At 41.6% G+C, this 19,518-nt stretch overlaps 2 protein-coding genes and 1 long non-coding RNA gene across 5 annotated transcripts; 1 reads left to right on the top strand and 2 right to left on the bottom strand.

Annotated features, from left to right (window-relative positions):
• Window positions 1-718: 718 nt before the first annotated feature.
• LOC102705976 (cysteine proteinase inhibitor 4-like) lies at window positions 719-1,563 on the bottom strand. The gene has a single exon (XM_006646539.3). The coding sequence runs from the start codon at window positions 1,489-1,491 to the stop codon at window positions 1,051-1,053; it is 441 nt and encodes a 146-aa protein (XP_006646602.1). The 5' UTR covers window positions 1,492-1,563; the 3' UTR covers window positions 719-1,050.
• A 4,656-nt stretch (window positions 1,564-6,219) lies between these two features.
• Window positions 6,220-19,122, bottom strand: LOC107304885. 3 transcript variants are annotated; one of them, XR_005810983.1, is made up of 6 exons: window positions 18,952-19,122; window positions 18,751-18,883; window positions 18,564-18,664; window positions 18,056-18,202; window positions 16,644-16,720; window positions 6,220-6,631 (listed from the first exon to the last, which is right to left on the bottom strand). It is a non-coding gene; the product is annotated as an uncharacterized LOC107304885 (long non-coding RNA). The 3 variants fall into 3 exon arrangements; XR_001550958.2 differs by lacking the exon at window positions 6,220-6,631 and having other exon boundaries at window positions 16,379-16,720; XR_001550999.2 differs by lacking the exon at window positions 6,220-6,631 and having other exon boundaries at window positions 16,379-16,720; window positions 18,755-18,883.
• LOC121053273 lies at window positions 11,984-13,741 on the top strand. Its single transcript, XM_040519959.1, has one exon. The coding sequence runs from the start codon at window positions 12,250-12,252 to the stop codon at window positions 13,123-13,125; it is 876 nt and encodes a 291-aa protein (XP_040375893.1). The 5' UTR covers window positions 11,984-12,249; the 3' UTR covers window positions 13,126-13,741.
• Window positions 19,123-19,518: the final 396 nt, after the last annotated feature.

The raw sequence follows: 19,518 nt of genomic DNA, 5'->3' as shown, positions 1-19,518 counted from the left end.
GTGCGGTGTGGTGGGGGTTCTCGAGCGAATAACGACGAACCATCGCACTGCAAACGGAAGGAAAAGTGAGGGGGACAAATAGCAAAGGTGATGGTTTTACGGCACTGTTTCGGCAAAACTCTCATAATAGTGAGATTCTGCTTGGGGTGGTATTACGTGCTTTGCACAGCAGCAGCAGATGGACAACGGACCTCGATTCTAAACTGACGCCCATTATCTATTTCATGTCACGTAAATATTTATAATTTTTTTAAAAGATTTACAGAGATAGATTAATATGATATATGTGAAAGTTAAATATGGCTTCTACAATTTGTAAAAAATAATAAATTTAAACTCCAAATAGTATACGTATATTTATAGTCATATTTATTATTTTTTAATAATTTGTAGGAGTTAGTGTTTATGGAGTTGTATATTTATTATTAATTTATCTTTATATATTTTTTAAAATTTTTTGATAAGTATTTATAGGACATGCAATAGGAAAGTGGATATTTACTTAAGAGTTCAGAATCGATTGGACAAATGGACAAGGCCCTAGTTCTCAGTCAAGAAGCAAATGCGAAATGCCCGTTTGTTAATCATCACAACATTCAACAGTGGCGAGTGGTAGAGTGGGTAGCAAATAAAAGCCAAGAAGAACAAGCAGGGGCAGATTGAGAAGAAAGCATTAGTCGGGTTGAAAAAAAAACTATTCTTTTATATAAACCTATGACAAAAAAAATTAGTGGAGCTTAAAAATATCTCTATAATACTAGTATCGGTAATAGGAACTAGAGACCTTCTAGCCCCATGATATAACCGCCACCGAGAACAAGTAAAAAAAAACAACAATATATTACTTTATCGCCACACTCTCCCATTCTCTACACAAAAAGCCTTGGGGACAGACATCTACCGCCGCAACACTTTGATACTCTCTACGGATCAGCACTATACGTGCAGTGCACCACCATCTGCACCTCACCTGAACGCGAGTTCACTTTTATTCTTACACGTACGTACTTAGGCCTGATGGACTGCCGCGCACGAGACCGTCGAGACGTGCTACGACGAGTCCGCGGCCGGGGCGAACGTGAGCAGCGTGCGTGACTCGAGCCAGGGCTTGACGACCACGACGGCGTCGTACACGCGAGCATGGTGATCGCCGCCGCCGTTCTGGTCGGCCGCGGCCGCGCCCTCCTCGGCGGCGGCGACGCGGAGGTAGTACATGAGCCCGGACACGACCTGGCGCTGCGCCGCGACCACCCTGCTGAACTCCAGCCGGACGTCGCCGCAGCAGTCCCGGCGGCGGTTGTGCTCCTCGACGGAGAAGCGCCCCAGCTCCTGCACCTCCCTGTCCCCCTCCACGTCCATCACCTCCGTCCTTCCCCCCACCTTCCTCCCCGCCGCGCCGCCCCGCAGCTCCCGTGTGCCGCCGCCGGACGCCGACGCCACCGCGACCATGACGAGCAGCAGCAGCAGCACAGTGGCACGAGGAGCCGCCATTAACCTGCAAACGATGTGCACCACTCCGACGTGTGTCTGTGATGATGTTAATTCTTCTAGTACTTCTTGTCTGCGTTGTGACACTGATGGATGCCGGGATTTATATGGGGGATTGGAACGGAAAAGGAGTTGCGGCGGCGGCGGCGAGGTGCGGCGTGCAGTGGAGCGAGGCGGGTGCGCGTACCGAGGGAGGGAGGGAGTGGGGGATGCATATATGGATAGGGAGGAGGTGCATGGCGTGAGGACACGTCGAGGGGGGGAGGCGGGCGCGGGCGGGGTGCCGCGTAGACGGGGCGCGTGAAGTGGGGGGGGGGGGGGGGGGGGGGGGGGGGGGGTGGGTGTGGCCGCCTCGTGGGCGTACGTTGCAGGATGGCAGCATACAGGTGACGTGAGGGCTCTGGGCAGCGAGCTAAACTGCGTGCTTGTCGCGGCGCTATAGCTAGCTAGGCAGTGTTGGGTTCAATGGCACCCAGCTCAGTTGGATATCTCCTTTTGCATTGGTACTAATATAACTCGGTGGATTTTCGTGGCTAATATTTAACGGTTTATCTTATTTAATGTTATTTTAGAAAATACTCACACATAAATATTAATTATAAAACTTTTTTAAAAAGACGAATAATTAAACATTAAAGATAAATATTGTAAAATGCACTCTTTGTGGACGGGATTACTTCCCCTTCCAAAAATAAATTTATTTTATTCTTTATGTTATTAAAAATATGATTAACATTTATTATTATAAAATGATAAAATATAAATAGTAATTTATACATGATATTTTTTTAAATTTTTTAATAAATTTTAAAATAAGATAGATGATCTAGCGCTCGACATAAAAAAAATAAAGTTTTTTTTAACGTAGTACTATACCTATTTCTTATAATAAGCATATATCTATCACTTAAACGATTCTATAAAAGTGTATTTGTGGAGTGTTAGTTTTTTTTATCAATCATCTCACATATAAATATCTAAACATTTTACTCTTATCTACCTCTTACTTCGTTACCATCTACTTATTTAATAATGAATACTACTTACGTCCCGAAATAAGATTATTTTTCAGTTTTTTATATAATGTTTTAACTATTCATCTTATTTAAATTTTTTTTGAATAATATTTTTATTCTTACTAGATGATAAAACATGAATAATACTTTATGGGTGAATAATTTTTCTAAGTTTTTGTATAATTTTTTTCAAATAAGACGAACGGTTAAACGTTAGACACAGAAAAATAAAAAATAAAGTTAGTATGGGACGGAAGTAGTATATTTAACTAATTTAACATATTAAAAATATATTTATACTGGCACAGAGGGTACTGTTATAACCTGTGTGGCTGCGTCGCCTGGCCTGATGTCTATGTGCTGAGAGGATAAGTATGTATGGGTGATGTTACGTACAGCACACCATAACGACCGTAGAGAGCATAGCACCAAACGGCGGTACGGCACGCGTGTTGCCTGCCGGTGGTAGCTTTCCTTATCTTGGTGACGAATGTGTAGTTGCTTCTCTGACTCCGAGATGACTCTCACCACGCTTATTTGTAAAGATTAAAGTATATTATCGGTATCTCAATAATATATAATATATAGGTAAGCTCGAATTTTATAAAATTATAATAACATGGTTATAATTTTTGTAAAAAGCACACCACGCTATAACCCTAGGCGACAATGATCCTTTGGGCCAACCTGAACCGGCCGCGGCCCATTCGTTTGTTCGACGGGAGGCCGCGGCCCTCTCCGCATTCGCATTCGATGCCCCTCCCCCACCCGGAACTCGCTCCTCCGTCCTCTCCGGTCCCGGCCCGGCCCATCCATCCGCTTCGCGCGAACCACAACACTTCCAACTTCCAGCTGCAACTGCTGTTGTATTTTCTCCGTCGTCTACTTTTAATTGCTCGCTTGCTTCCCTCTTGCAGAAAATCATGTATGGTTCCTCTCTACCCTCTTTTTACCGAACGAGCACTTCTGCTGCCGTCCAAATGTGAAAACATACTTCCTCCATGCGTAAATGTTTTAACGTTGGCTAATTATACCTAAGGTTAATTAGTGAAATCTTTCGGAGTAAACATGATAGGCTGACTAGTTTTAACCCCCACTAGCCCAACAGACAAATGCTCACTAAACAAAACGCATAATTGCACGGGAGCATAACAAAGCAAGCCATATTGACCTGCTATATAATAATCAATTATCTTTGGAGGATCGATCACCTGAATATATAATGAATCACGATGAAGAGACCAGGAAGTGGCAAATATCTCTCTCAACTTTCCTCACCGAATAAAAATATTGTCAAGGTTCATCCTCCATCTCCAAGTCAATATACTACTAATAAACACTAGACAAATGCCCACACCACGTTATCCAGATAATGTTTCACTTTACACCTGTGGCTCTACGATCGATTGATCACTACTGTATAGAGTGCATATCTGAACATATCAGAAAAGGACCAAACAAGTCTCTGAGCAGATGTATCAAAAATTCAAAATGTGATCTTCTCCCTGATCGTCTGTGTCCCCACTTCAACACTCAAATCCTTACTTTAGGGTGTATTATTGATGAGCCTGATTTTAGCTTTATTTGGCCACACCTAATTAGAGGAGTGACAGGTATGTATAATGGTCATTGGGCCGGAATTAAGAAGGATAGCAATTAGAACGTACAAGTAAAAAAATAACCTGTCAATTAATTTGTGGCTAGGAAAAATTGCTTATGTACTATACTGAATCTCGTTTGATATGCACATGATATGATAGTACAAAGAATCAAAGGTTGCTGCCTGCACTGTCCATGGCGCCACATACATGATAATGCCTGAAGCTTTCGTCAGTATCGCGCATATCGGTTCAAAGAAAAGAAAAACATAGCTACATACTGTACATGCTATGTGGTTGTGTACCAAGCATAAACACAATGAAAATGAATGCTCCCTCCGTTTATTTTTTAAATATATTCAATAGGATTTTTTTAAGGTAACTTGAATGATTGAATGATTGTGAGTCGTCTATTAATTTTGATACAACAGATCTGATTTTGTTATAGTAAACCAGTAGGAGGTGTAGTAAAAATTGTATAAGAATAAATTTGAAACTAAAATATATAACTCATCAATAAAATTATGTGACATATACCATTTTAAAATAGATAAATTAATATATATATCTTAATAAAGTTTAGAATAAAATATTTAATATACTTATAAAAATATATGGTTAGATATAAATTTTACTATACTAGTAAAATGTACTGCTCATCTAACAATGCGCTTTCTTTATGAATAAAATGGTACCAACTGCCCGTGCTATTTGTGTTTAACATCCTATCATTTATAGAAAAAATAAGGACGTGACATAATCACAATTAATTTCGTAAGTAGAGTAATTTGACGGGTTAATGGACTCGATCAGCAGGGAGAGAAAATCGTGATAATTCCGGTTGGATTGGACGTCAAAGTCCGGTGTCAATTCTGCAGGCTCCATATGTCAAGTCGATATATCCTGTCTCTGGATAAGGCCACCGCATCATTGCGTTGTCACTCGCAGCATCGCACGGTCACGTCAGATGTTTGCACGTACTACGTGGAATTCGTGGGCTTTTCGCGGCCGCGCGGGGCAAGCGGGAACTGTTCTCACTCGCTCGTCAGTTTATCTATATTTTTAATTATCGTCGATTTCTTGTGTAATCTCTAGTTTTGTATTACCCCTCGTTTAGATTATAAGGAGCATATTTTGGTCTTCCCTAAATTTCCATATATAAAACATATATGTTAATTTATATAGATAAATTTTAAAATAAATTTTATAATATTTTGTAACATAAAACAGATGAAGTAATTTGTATCTAGCGTTACGTGTATTTCTAACAATTAGGGCAATAGGGCCTCATTGTTTGGTTTGGCGTATCTCCAAATAAAAAATAATTTATAAATAAAAATTTTATATATGTATTTTTAACAATCTAAAAGTAAATAATAGAAAATAAATTTTAATGATAAAAATCTAAAATTAACTGTAAATTTAAAATTTTGACTTATGCGCATAAGGAAAAGATAAAACTTAGACGATGGTGTAGAGCAGGAAAATAGTTTAGTTGGCAGTGCAGAGATACGGATAACGTGACAGCGTGTCGGTAAAACACGGTCAAATCTCATTGATTTGGCGGTAATTATTTAGTATGGAGCATGAAATGGCCGCTAAAGATATTTTTCCCCCTCTTTCCGAACAAGAAAACCCGATGACTTCTCTGGTTTGTTTCGACGATTTACAAGTAAATGTTAAAACTGACGTCATGACTCATGAGTGTGCGTTGTTTCTTTTTTTTTTCATATGAACCAGTCAATAGGAATTAATAGGTGTAGCAAAACGATATTGTAGGACATGCCATTTTCTGTGTACTGTTGGCACAAGAAGGACGACCACACCATCCGTGCACCACGTTGCCCCGTTATTTATTTAGATAATGCATTTTATTAACAGAAAGACTGAAGAACGGCGTTCCGTTTAGACGAGATTGTTAAATGACTTTGTGTGATGCATCGACGCCGGACTGCTATATACCCGTTTATTAATTATCCCATCCAACGGGATATTGTGTTTTAGCCGTGCTCTTTTATTAAATCCGGCCTCTACGCCTGGTTAGGATGCACACAGTCAAGACCACGTTGCCCTCGTTGATGTGCCATTGCTGCTCATTTTTCTGGTTCTCCCTCACCGTATATCGTCACCCACTTCTTTGCTTGGCCGTTGGCAACATCATCAGCTAATGTTGTCTTGTTTCTTACTTTGGACTCCACCCACGCCATCCATTCACACAACTACAAACGCTACTTGTAATGATCATCAAAATATGCTTGAACTTGATCCAAATTGCAGTCCAGGTGCAAAAATCGCCACGAACCAATGCTCGTTGCGTAATGGCTAGTCATGCTCATGCAGCAACCACCAAAAAATTAAAATAAACAGGACCCGTGGTTCGATGATGGTAACTGGCAGGCGATCGGCTGCAAAAGTAGGTTCATTGCATCGAGACGCATTTCCGCCACCAAGTCGACGGCACGTACTTGGACGCTTTGAGAGCATACAGCCCCTTCCACGGTTCCACCGCCTTGGAAGCACTACAACTACCTGTTAATATAAAAATTTCTGATTTAGATTAAGGTTAAAAATAATGTTCTTTAATTAATGGAAAATGCACGTGGGTGAAAAAATAGACGGAGTAAAATCGAAATAATTTTAAAAGAGAAATGCGTTGAGCAAATAAATAATTTTAAGAGAACATCTAAATATAAATATAGAGTTTCTCTCCTGATATAGATGTGATCTAAAAAAAGGATATGATAGATGTTCTGTTAGAGCATCCCAACAGCTCATCTATCTCTCCTTCATCCTAAAAATAGAGGATGAATATTATAAATTGAGTTCCAACAGAACGGTCAGCACATCATCTATTTTTAAATGTCATCTATATTAGGAGAGAGAAACTTCATATTTGAATGATATCTCTCCATCCTCCAAAAAGATATAGAGGATGTCATGTATAGATGATCTGGTGGAGTACAAATAGATATGCAGGATGAAACTGTTTTAGACGATCATCCAAATGAAGATATAGATGACTAAATTTAGATGTGTTATTGGAGATTCTCTTACCTTTCATACTCTATTTTTAGAATAGAGGATGAGATATAATAGCTGTTATTTTAGAATAGAATAACGGATGAAGTAGTAGAGTACTAGACTGTTAATGCAAACACCAACCGTAGCACATTGATCATGTGCGAGTCACCACGCAGCAAGTGTGGCTAAAAAAAAAGGGGAAGGATGGGAGTTCTGGGCGAGCGGAATGGGCGCGACGAGCCGACGACGCGACCACGGGAGATGCCCTCCACTCCTTCGGTCCCTCCCTCTTGGGCCTGGCCGCGTGGGCGTCCGCGAAATGGCGCCGTTTGTAGCAAAACCACAGGCGTGCGCCGGGACACGGACGCTCCGCGACCCAAACCGGAGGCGCCGCACGTACCTACCTACCCCACCCCCACCTCCCTGCGCGCGTTGCTGTGCGACAGCGTGACACGGCGGGTGAGCGATCGAGCGAAACGGTGGGCCGATGCGGGGGTCGGCGCCGTCGCCGAAAAGGCGGTCGCGAGGGAGGACAGCATAGACAAAAACCAGGGCAGCGCGCGGGCGCGCGACGGCAACCAGCGGAAACCAACCTTGATAACGCTGGCCCCACGTACGCCCACGCCCACACCCCCGCGCCGCTCGCCGCTCTCCCCGTCTCGCGCTGGGTACGGGTGTCCGGGGCCCGGGGGGTTTCTCGTGATCTCGTGTCGCGCCCGTGCGCGTGTGTACGTGCCGCCGCCACAACCGATCCACCGCGAACGTCTCGGCGCGGCGGGGCGCGGCCACCAGCATACACTACACTCTCCCCGCCTCCCCGGCGCACACCACTCCGGAAGATTATTTATTTCTAACTAACTTTTATAATGTTAGTTACTTATATTACTTAATAATTAGATCTCAAACATTTGTCAGATCCCGTCAATTTTTTTCTAGATCCGTCGTGCTGCTATGGGCCCTTATGCGGACTGGTCGGGTGGTTGTTGATTATGGTACCACTACCTTCGGGAATGTGTTTTAGGGATAGCAACGAGACTACCTGTTTAAATAGAAAATTTAAGGATTATGTTTAAAATAGGTTGGAACTAAATTTTATATAGTTTTGAGCTAATTTTTTTAAGAATCAATAGGGTTTTAAAGAAAGCCAAAGAGTCTTGTCTCGTTACCACTCTTCTACTTCCACCACGGTCTTGTTCTTTATGTTCAGAGTTTTCTATGTTTCAATTTGAAGTTGATTTTCATCTACGCTCGACTAGCATTTGCAATTTGCAACTCCTCTACTGTGGGAAACATAAGTGAATCAAATATGGGCTCTCATGGTGGAAGTCATTCATGTGAGTAGCTCTAGCATGCCACCTAGAAAAACTAACACTCTTCCCTCAATGCAAATGGCCTCAATACAAGCGGCAAGTGCAAAACCTTTATCTCTTTTACTTTTCCTTCCCAAGGCAACAACGTGCCCACGACGTCTTCCCTTCCCATCGAGCCAGAGTGGCGGTGGAGCGAGCGAGTGACGGCAGATCGAGGCGCGACGATGGCTCGAGCGACCGACGGGTGGAGCTCAAGGCGTGGCAATGGTGGATCGAGGCCCGATGACGGCTGATCGATTAGGCACGACGACGGTTCGAGCGGCCAACAGGCAGAGCTCGAGGTGCGGCGGTGGCAGGTGGAGCTCGAAGCGGGCAATCGGCACAAAGCCACTCGCCATTGGAGGCACACCCGCCCAAAGTGCGGTGCCGGTTGTTTTTCCTTCCTTCCCCTAACGAAGATGTCCATTCCTCTACTGGACACAGGCACACAGATGGTCTGAATAGAGACTAGCAGTTTTGAGCCATCTAGGATGCATCCCGAGCTAATAACCTTGAGCCAGTTGACATGTCACCCCACCCCACCGTGAAGACCCTAGGAACATGTATAACTTAAACTGATTTGCCTCCCACCCAGCCCAAGGGGTCATGTGCACGGCGGATTTGGCATAGGGGCGGCGGGGGCTCAAGCTCCGCTACCCCGGTTTAAGCTATTAGAGCCCCACGAAACCCCACTAAAATTTATGACAAAGATTAATAAAAAAGATGATATAAAATTTTATCTAACTTATTCAGATCCATCTAATATCGCTGGCTAGATCCGTCACTGGTCATATGAGTATGTATTTTTACCAGGAGAATATTTTCTATTTTCTAATAAAACCCAACTTGTAACAGGCATTGGACATTGGAGTTGATTCTCGTTGTACACGAAGGATGTACAGTGCAACCCGGGACGTTTAACCTAAACCTGTCATCCCCAGCCCGATTAATGATAAGTTCAGTGTCGGGTCAGGACCAGAGCCAGGACAAAGTAAAATCTCATCAAAGAATGTCACGCTGTCAACAGTGTAGATACTCCTGGAAAATAGTAGTGTGCAACTAAGGCCCTGTTTAATTCAAAAACTTTTCCCAAAAACATCACATCAAATCTTTGGAATCTAAATAAAGTATTAAATATATATGAATATTAAAACTAATTACACAGTTATAGGAAAAATCGTGAGACGAATCTTTTGAGTCTAATTAGAACGATTAGTCATAAATGCTACAGTAAACAATATGTGCTAATGACGAATTAATTAGACTCAAAAGATTCGTCTCACGGTTTCTAGACGAAATCTAAAATTTATTTTGTAATTAGACTGTGTTTAATACTTCAAATATGTGTTTAAAAACTTGATATGATTTTTTTTACAAAAAATTTTGCAAACTAAACCATGCCTAACCCGGTGGGGCACTGGGTAGGCCAGATCGCGCCGGGACCGAGAGGGGAGCAGAGAGTCGAGATAGAGATAAGGGGATCACGCACACGAAGAAGCGATATTGATGGGATGGTGGAGTGCAAGATCCCCGTCTCGTGCGCTGGTCCGTCTCACCGCGAACGGCGCGGCGACCCCGCGGCCGCGCCAAGAGCCAAACCCACGCTGATGACCTGGCCCAATCGACGTCGTCGGAGCCAGGCCGGCGGGGCCCGCGTGACAGTGCGGATAGGATTAAGCCCAGCGATGCCACGGCATATCCTATTCCTCGCCACGCAAGCACGCACGCACGCACGCACGCACGCACGCCCGCCGCCGGGCAACAAGCGATACATCACTTCACGTGTTTTACCTTACCGCTGTAGGTTTACTTTGGTGATCCTATCTTTTGAATTATCTTTTGGCTTTTCTTTATAATCTCAAATTTAAAATTAATTTTAATGTTTTTAGTTTAGTTTTATATTTTAGACCGCTATAAATATGTATATAAAAATCTTTTTCACGGATTGTTTCTTTTTATAAATATATAGTTCGACATTTTCGAACCCAAAAGATGACCCATGACTGTCGCTGGTAACCGTGAAAGAATCGGTAGCGACAGCTGCCTTCATAAAAAATAACTTTATTTTTATTTCGCCACACGCTCAAAAGCAGAAAGGTGTAATACGCTCTATTTTATAATATTAATATAGTTATATCATAAACTTCTATACAATAATTACTTAGAAATTAATTTATTTTACCATAAGATAGAATGAACAAAAATAGTATTGTTTTGAGATGGATGTAGTACATCCTAGAGAGACTTGTCAGATTTCAATGCGCCTATATACCACTTTCTCATATTCCAATGTGTTTATCTCTTGCATTTTTAAATTTCAATGTATCTATTCTCTTTTTCAAAAACTCCAATTAACGATTGATGGTAAGACTAAGTCTTTATGGGACAAATGAAGTGCTAAAAAGTTTAAAGTGTTTTCTGACTAGGGATGTATAAATTATACAAAGTTTAATTACTTTTAAGTTTATATAAATTTGCTAGAGCTATGATGTGATTATTTTTATCATGTCCGATGAAAAGCACCGTGCTAATCGGCAGTAAGGTGAACCAGCTCCCGTGTCAAATGGTTTTCAATTTCGTAAAGTTTGCGGTTTTTTTTTACAGGTGAAAGCGTCACGTTCAAAACGGGGCTTAGGGTTAATTAAAAGTATGGCAATTTGGCTGCATAATATACAATCGCGTTGCGTTTCGGATCGGATGATAAACCTACGTTTCCACGCCATTTCCCTCCACTCCTCGAACCTTTCGTGGTCAAATGCTGTAGTAGAAACCAGCATGACAGTAACAATACGCTGACTTCTCTTGTGAGTAGTACCAAGAATGTACTGTAAGATCACTACTCTGCTGCATTATTGAAGGTTGGAGATAGATTAAAATATGCAAAATGACACGTCCATTGCTTCGGAAACTACTCGAGTTAAAGCACGTGTTAAACCTGCTGTTAACAACACCTAAAGCAGCTGGCCAGTCATTAGTACTGTACACCTATCACCTCTGACAGTAGAAAAAATGCACTGTAACAAAACGTCAAGCCTGTTGGTATGGAACTATGGATTGATGGATGGGGCAGCAAACATTGTAACATGCGTGGCCTCCTCGTTGACCATATACAAAAATTACGTCAGATAGCGTATTATGAAAAAGGATAATTTATATTAAAACTTTTATATTACCTAGCAACTTAAATGTTAATGTTAGAAAAAATATGCCAAAAAACATTTTAAACAATTTTTAAGTTAAATTCCAAATTTAAATTTTGGCATATTTGTTCTACCCACCAACAACCTCATTTTTTTTTCACTTTTAATTGTGCTTATAAATTAAACTTTATATTTTAACCTTAAATCTGAAGTTAATTTTGGATTTTCCATTATAATTTATTCTTTAGCATTTTATTTTCGGTCGCTAAAATCACATATATAAAAATTTTATTCTATAAATTATATATCTTGGGTAAAAGCCAAACAACGAGTAACCAAGTCATCAACCAACCAACACACTGTACGAAACAATCCACTGTGCACCACCAAATTTAGTGCTAGCAAAATCGGGCCAATTTTTCTGTTGGCAATGTGCTATCAGGAAGGCATATCGCATATTCCATGGTTTAACTTGCTCAAATTCGTTGCTCCTAACCTAAGTACCCCCACTAATCCAAGGGAATAAACCCTTCCCATCTCGCCTCGTTGCCAACCACCCTATAAAAACCAGGTCGGCCGCCTTCCTCCTCCCCTCGCCGCGAGCGAATTCCCACCTCAACCCACGCGCTCCGGCGAAATGGCCGTCTACATCCGCCTGGACGACGCCGTCCGCGCGCGGCTCCGCGGGGACGGCGGGTCGGCGAGCAGCGGCAGCGAGCATGAGGCCTCCGCGTGCCTGTCCGGGCTCGTGCAGGCGTTTCTTGAGACGGAGGGCGCCGCGGCGGGAGAGGAGGGCGCTGGGGCGGCGGGGAATGGAGGGGAAGGGTACGATTCCGATGATGGTGATGGCCCCGGACGTGCCGCGGCGGCGGCGGAGTCTGTGAGGGAGCTGCTTGACCCGCCGGCGGAGGAGGACCCGTTTCGGATCAGGCTTGCTGCGGCGGCGGCGGCCGCTGTGGAGGCGGAGGCGGCGCTGAGGAAGTACGGGGCGGCGTTCCGGCGCGCCGTGGCGCGGCGGCTGCGGGCCGCCGGGTACGACGCCGGCGTGTGCAAGTCGCGGTGGGAGGCTTCTGGTGGGATCACGGCCGGGACGTACGAGTACGTCGACGTGGTCGCGCCGGCGGCGAGGGGGCAGAAGAGCAGGTACATTGTGGACGCGGACTTCCGGGCGGGGCTGGAGGTGGCGCGCGCGACGGCGGAGTACGCGGTCGTCGTGGCCGCCGTGCCGGCGTCGGTGGTGGTCGCGCGGGAGGAGGCCGTCGGGCGCGCCGTGCGCGTGGCGGCCGACGCGGCGCGGCGGTCGCTCCGGTCGCACGGCCTGCACGTCCCGCCGTGGCGCAAGACGCGGTACATGCTCGCCAAGTGGCTCGGCCCCTACAAGAGGTCGACGGCCACCTCGCCGTCGGCCGCCGGAGCAATGCCGATGCCCAACGCCGCCGGGATGGACGTTAAGTGCCGCGCCGTCGGGTTCTCTCCGACGACGCCGACCGCGCCGGCGGCGAGGATCAAGTAGACTCCGCGGCGTTCCTCCGCCGCCTGAGACCATCAAAGCCAATTAATTTAACAACGTTGTGTGTAGATGTACAGATTAATTAGAGCGAGAGTTCCTTTCAACTTTGAGTTGCTCTCGAATTTGTTTTGTAGAGATATTTTTGGTCCAGATTAATTATGAGTTGCAAATTGTTCTTGCAAACTAGTAGTATCACTACTACAAAAAGGAGATGATAAATTATTGTGTAGCATACTTGAACTTGATCTTTAGTTGGGGAAAAGATTTAAATATGAAGATCTTGGAGGAAAAGAAAGCAAGAAACGGTGTATGCGGCGGGTGGGCGTAGTTGAATTAGCGTGGATAGAATGGTGCCACTGGTGTTTATGCTTTACTAATGGCGCTTGTCGGCGACGAGATTTAATAATGCAATCACCCTAATCTTCCTCCTCTCGTTACTATGAGCTGTGTACGTTATTTTTCTCTTCAAGATTCAGCAACGATATGCACGCAAACTTGCTATATTACTCTAAAACTCCCCTCTATTTTTTTAAAAAAGAATGAATTTGGAACAAACAAAGGAGGCTATATTTCTTTTGTTGATGAAAGATGAAAAGATTATTTAATTCTCTATGGCTATTTAAATACTATAAACACTAATATTAACTACTATAAATTAAAAATCTACGCTATAAAATATGTTCAAAAACTTTTATATAAAAATATGTCATTTAACCGTTCGAAGAGAAGACGATGGTTTCATAAACTGAAGAAGATACACCAGAGCGATCAAATGAGAAAATGATTGTCGGTAGTCCAGGACCATCAGATTACGGATAATAAAGTACTGAAATAATAGCGTCGGGCTCACTTGCGAGGAGGCCTGTCACTCGAGCAGCGGTGGGCCCACCCAGTCATGGACCTGAGCCACGTGGCTGCGCGGCCCCTTGGTGAAACCACCAGGCGCCACGGCTAGCGGATGGGAAAGGACGTTGTAGGCCACGTGGCCTCGTGTTTGTTTTATGTAAGATAAAATATCATATGTTTTATAATAATATTTATAAACAATAAATTAATATAACAATTTAAAATTTTATTTTAGAAAAATAAGATGATAAATATTTCGTTGGAAGTTTCACAGAAAACTTTGTGGTTCGAAAAACCATGCTCAGAAAACAGAGATAATCTGGAAATAATTTATAAAAACGAACGCAGCCCACGTATTACAGCTATCTCTACTCTCGGGAACTAGGTCAGTTGTATTTATATAATATGCATAAAAAGAGTGGCACATTAGCGATTAAAAAAATATTGGTGAAATTTTTACTGAAATATTCTTGTCGCTCTAAAAGATATGATAAAAAAAAATCTCAAAATCAACCTTAAATGAATTCTAAAATTCAAATGTTAACAAATATTCATATGAAGTTGCCAGAGATGATGAGGTAAATCCATGTATCAGCAATAAAGTCACATGATATTATGTCAAAGGATCTGCCCATTTAGTACTAACTACTCCCTAAAATAACTGTTACCTTCGATCCAAAAGTATTTCTTTAGCATGGACTAAAAATATGTTACAATGTTCTCTTTTAATCATTGATTAGTTTCTCTTCTTGGTAACCATCTGATTGGGTATATAATCATTAGAATGATTGAAATAGAGAAGTCTTTATATTATAGTATAAAATTTGAACCAAAAAACGTTTATAACATTCACAAACTTATCTAGTACCGATGTATGTATTCTATACTTTCGCAAATCCAATACAATAATTACTTAAGATACAAATATATTTTAGGACAAACAAGGGGGAGACAAAGATTAGGAACGGAGAGAGTGCTACGATGCATGCTGCTTGCTTATGATTTGGCTACAAATGTTGTCCATTCGCCTTTGAGAGAAAAAAAAAGAAAATACATATAAATTTTAGAGGATCTGTATCATATGAGAACTACTCCGGTAGAGCCCTTTGAACAGATTTTGAACTTACAATTAATTTCTACCAATTGTTTTAATTTCCTATGAACTAGACTATCCTGGAGCAATTTTGTTCAAATCATAATACAAACACGGGCACGGGTAAATGCGAGCAATTATATCAAATCTACTATTTGAATAGGAGGGAACAAGTTCCACCACAAAAAGCCTAACCAGTTGACCTATGCCCACTTCACTATCCTAAAGCAATTTTGGAGGAAAAATAAACGTGGGATCACACCTCATGTTTTCTCGTTCCTAGATATGAAAATCCATGCGTTTTTCTCATGTACCTATCTAATAACAGTTTTAAAACTTCCTCGCGTTTTAAGATCGCGTAGAATCCAATAAATACGATATTTCTATTTCTGCATTTTTTTTCTAATTCTATCCTACGTCGTAGAAGATACCTAAATTTGGTGTTGTTTCAACTTTCAAGCCACAATCGAGAGAGATTTATTTTCTTATATATAAAAGTAGAGAGATCTGATACGAACCGGCCACATGGTATACCGTATACTGCGGTTACATGCTGGGCACAGCTCGTCGAGTTGTACAACCATCGAGATCTCTCTCTACCTCTCTTCTCTAAACACAAAATTAGCGAGATCTGTTTGATCAAGTGCAAAACAAATGTAAGACACAAAGGCACGTGTACAACGATAAAAAAAGGGTGATGCGGCCAGCTTGATGTGACAAGATGGTGAAAGCTAATGTTCAAACGAAATATTTATAAATAAATAATATTTATAAAAAAATTTATATAATATTATTGGTAATCTAAAACCTAAAGTTAAAAAATAAACTATGATAAAAGACCTAAACTTTAACGTTAAAAAAATTAAATTTTAACTTATAAACGTAAGCAAAACGGAAAGTTGGGCTGGGAGATAAGAAGATACTATTAGTAGTACCATGGTCAAATGGAAAATCTCAGTGCTCAGAAATGAGAAAAACAAGAAGAGCCTATTGGGGGACTTGATCAATGAATATTGTTTATTTACTACTAGTGGATTTGTTGGATTAGGATCAATTTTTTTCAACTCAGTGTTAATCCGTGTTGAAGTACTCGTTTTCTTACTTTAATTTATCCCTTGATCTCACCGGCAGATCTCATTTACATGTAGCACACTACTTGATTTGATACAATTGTTTGAAGCAGTCCGTATTATAAACCCATGGGCTTGCACCAAGAATACATATTGCTGTAATATAATTAACTATTTCTAAAGCATTGTGCTATTTCTGAAGCACGTGTGCCTATTTGCTTGTTCGACAGATCATGTATCTATTTGCTTGTGTTGACCTTTTTTTTTTTCAGCTTACGTTTCAATTCGTTGTCAGAATGGACAATGCCAAGGTACTGACATATATTGATCTAATACCAAGAAGTGGTCCAACATCAAAAAAGTATGGAGATTACTGAGGGAGATTAGATCCTAGATAATTAACACGCTGTTCACATGGTCACCGAAAGGAGGAGCAAGAAGCATCCGGTGATTGGTTCCATGGCACAAACTAAGTCTAAATAAAGAGAACAGAAATGATAGGTGTTTCATACCTTTTTATATACCAATGTCTGGACCAGTGATCTTTAGGACAAATCTTCGAGAAGCAGATAATATGGAGCCAAAGGCACTGCGGCATATTCCAAGCATAGATGATTAGAACAAAAGCTCAGATGAGTACTGACATATAACAATATTATCTCCCTCGATGAGCAATTGACGTTACTGAGTAGGGAAGGGTCACAGGAGCACAGTTTAAGCTCTTTAAGTCTTGATGGGAATATAATTTGGCCGGAGCCTACTCTTTTTATTCCTTTTGTTTTCCCAGCGATCAAATCAAACAGGCTAATCTGAAACTTTATTCTTAGACCAGTGAGAGTGCAACCAGATTGCTTCACTTTCAAAAAGGTAACTCATGAGGAACTTGATTAACATTCTCTACTTTACACTTCCTTGAACAACTGAACCTATCATCTTTAATCAGTTAATTACTCTGTGAAAGACTAGAGTACTGCATTAATGTTTTGCTAAAACCTCCAGTTGAGTAATAAGTCATAGCGTTTGATGCTAACTACTACAGGCAACCTGACTTATAGGCAAGGTTCTTTCCATCAGACTTGCTTTTGGAGCATCGTTTCACTTTTCGTACAGAACCTTCAGTTTTCTCCATTGTTTGTAGAGTCCAAGATGCACCAACCTTTTGTTAGCAAACTTCTGGTAATTACTATAGATAGTTTCTATAACTAAGAACATACACCTACAATGCATGATCCAAGTTGAAATGGAAACTAGTAAAGTAAAGGACGTACTGTTCCTGAATCCCCATTCAATACAAACTAGATAACTCAAGAGCAGGGCAAGAGAATGCATGGGGATTGAACCCCCGACACCAGTTGAATTTGTTAAACACCTGCTAACCAAGCAGACTACAGAATTTTTATGGTATGATGAACACATACTTTCTAAAAACAAGGGTGTTCGTCTGAATACCCACAACCCCCCTAGGCTCGCCCATTCCCCCGCAAGTATTCAAACTTCTAGAGTTCTAAAATGCTTTCATCAAGAAAAGCTATTCCTTCCTGCATACTATTGCACATGACATAATGAGCCAGTGGTTTCAAATTCTAAGCTGCTGTCACAATTCAAATATCAAAAGCTTAAGTTTGCTAATCAACAATGATAATTCAGTAAGAGAAAAGGAACTGCAGAAGCATTTAGTTCCATCTACCATAACAGAAACTAAAAGGATTGCACACACACACACACACACATATATATATATATAATCCTATGGACCTTACATATACATCTGGGAGGATATTATGAATGTGTCACTAACAACAAATCTTCAAAGTATCCCCAGTGAGACATGAAATAAATAACACACGCAGACACATACACATAGACATACACAAAAGTACCATTCTAGAATAGAAGCAAATGAAGAAGTCAAAGAAAGTCTCACCTTCTGCTATGGATAGACATAGCTGGATGAACCAATCTGATGGAAGCAACAGCGCATGTAGATGTATCCTTGTAACTTTAAAGGGCAGCACCCTACACAAACACATCTACTCCTTCCATCCCAAAATAACTTTATTATTTGTCCATCCTGCACATATCAATACAAAAGAAAAATAACTAAAATACCTTTCATTTTATCAAATTCTAGTGCAATTGTCCCCCACTTCATCTAGTTTCGATGCATTTGTTCTCTACTTTAACAAACTTCAACGCAATGGCTGCTAAAAATAAATTTATTTTGGAACAAGCAAGAGGGTCGCAAAGATGATCTTATTTTGGGACAAACAAAGCACTCTACTAAAACAATTCTATACAAAGCTTTGTAATGCCTATAGCAAAAAGAAATATAGGTTAAAAATTATTTGCCAGCTTGAAGAGGAAAATAGCTGTGGAAACGTGACTTTCTACATGCACTTACCATGAAGTAGAATAATTTGACACATATTTACCTATTTGTTCTAACTAACATGCAACCATGTCTAGCTTCATGAGTTTGAATACCCCGAAAGGCCGTGATGCCATCAAAAGCCAATCTACTCGGCTAAAACGGCTGCAGTAAAATTGCACTCATTAGTATACTTTTTGGTTACGGTAACCTGAGAGGATTAACTCATAAACGAAGGACTTAACACATACATACTCATCCGCGAGGGAAGTGGAGCTGAATGGCAGAGGGGCGGGCGGTGGCTGTGTCCGAGGAGAGGCAAGGAGTTAGCCCGAGGGCACCTCCTGGCGCCAGGGGCGGCGGCGCCGGCGATTCTAACATGAACTGTTCATAGTGGTGTCAAGGGAGTGGAGCATAGGGGGGGCTCGGACTCGAGCTCGAGGTTCTCGTACCTGGCGAAGACGTAGGGCAGGTCACCGATCTGCAGTTCTGCACGGGTTCCCAGTCGAGGAGGAGAGGGGAGGGGAGGGGCGGCGACGCGGTGCCCGGCCGCCGGAATGCGGGGAGCCGGCGCCGCCGCGCCCGTCGCGGTCTCATCTCCGTGGGCCTATAAGTTTGTTAAATTGGGCCATATTTTGCAAGGCTTTTGATCGTAGAAACATATTCTGTCAAAAAAGAATACTACTAGAACGCCTTTGCAGAGACACAAACACTAGCGTGCAGATTGATTAGCACTACAGAGTATCCGTACTCTGTTTTATATTATAAAACTTTTTAGTCTTATTTAAATTCATTAATCGATAAATAATATAGTTTATATATATATATATATATGTGTGTCAAGATTCATTAGTGTCTATATAAATATAGACAATGCTAGAAAGTTTTACATTATAAAACAAAGGGAGTATAAAGTAATATTCCCCTTCCATTACGAATTATAAACTATAAGATGTTTTAGGGAGAAATTTAAATTATCTTATAAAAAAAGATAGGAGTTTCATATGTTTTACGTAAAA

Source organism: Oryza brachyantha, chromosome 1 (genome assembly GCF_000231095.2).
Source record: "Oryza brachyantha chromosome 1, ObraRS2, whole genome shotgun sequence".
Lineage (NCBI taxonomy): Eukaryota > Viridiplantae > Streptophyta > Magnoliopsida > Poales > Poaceae > Oryza > Oryza brachyantha.
This window is presented reverse-complemented; position numbering and strand designations above follow the sequence as displayed.

Bases quoted from the DNA above. Each gene is read 5' to 3' on its own strand.
- LOC102705976 (XM_006646539.3), bottom strand. From the start codon at position 1,491: ATGGCGGCTCCTCGTGCCACTGTGCTGCTGCTGCTGCTCGTCATGGTC.
- LOC121053273 (XM_040519959.1), top strand. From the start codon at position 12,250: ATGGCCGTCTACATCCGCCTGGACGACGCCGTCCGCGCGCGGCTCCGC.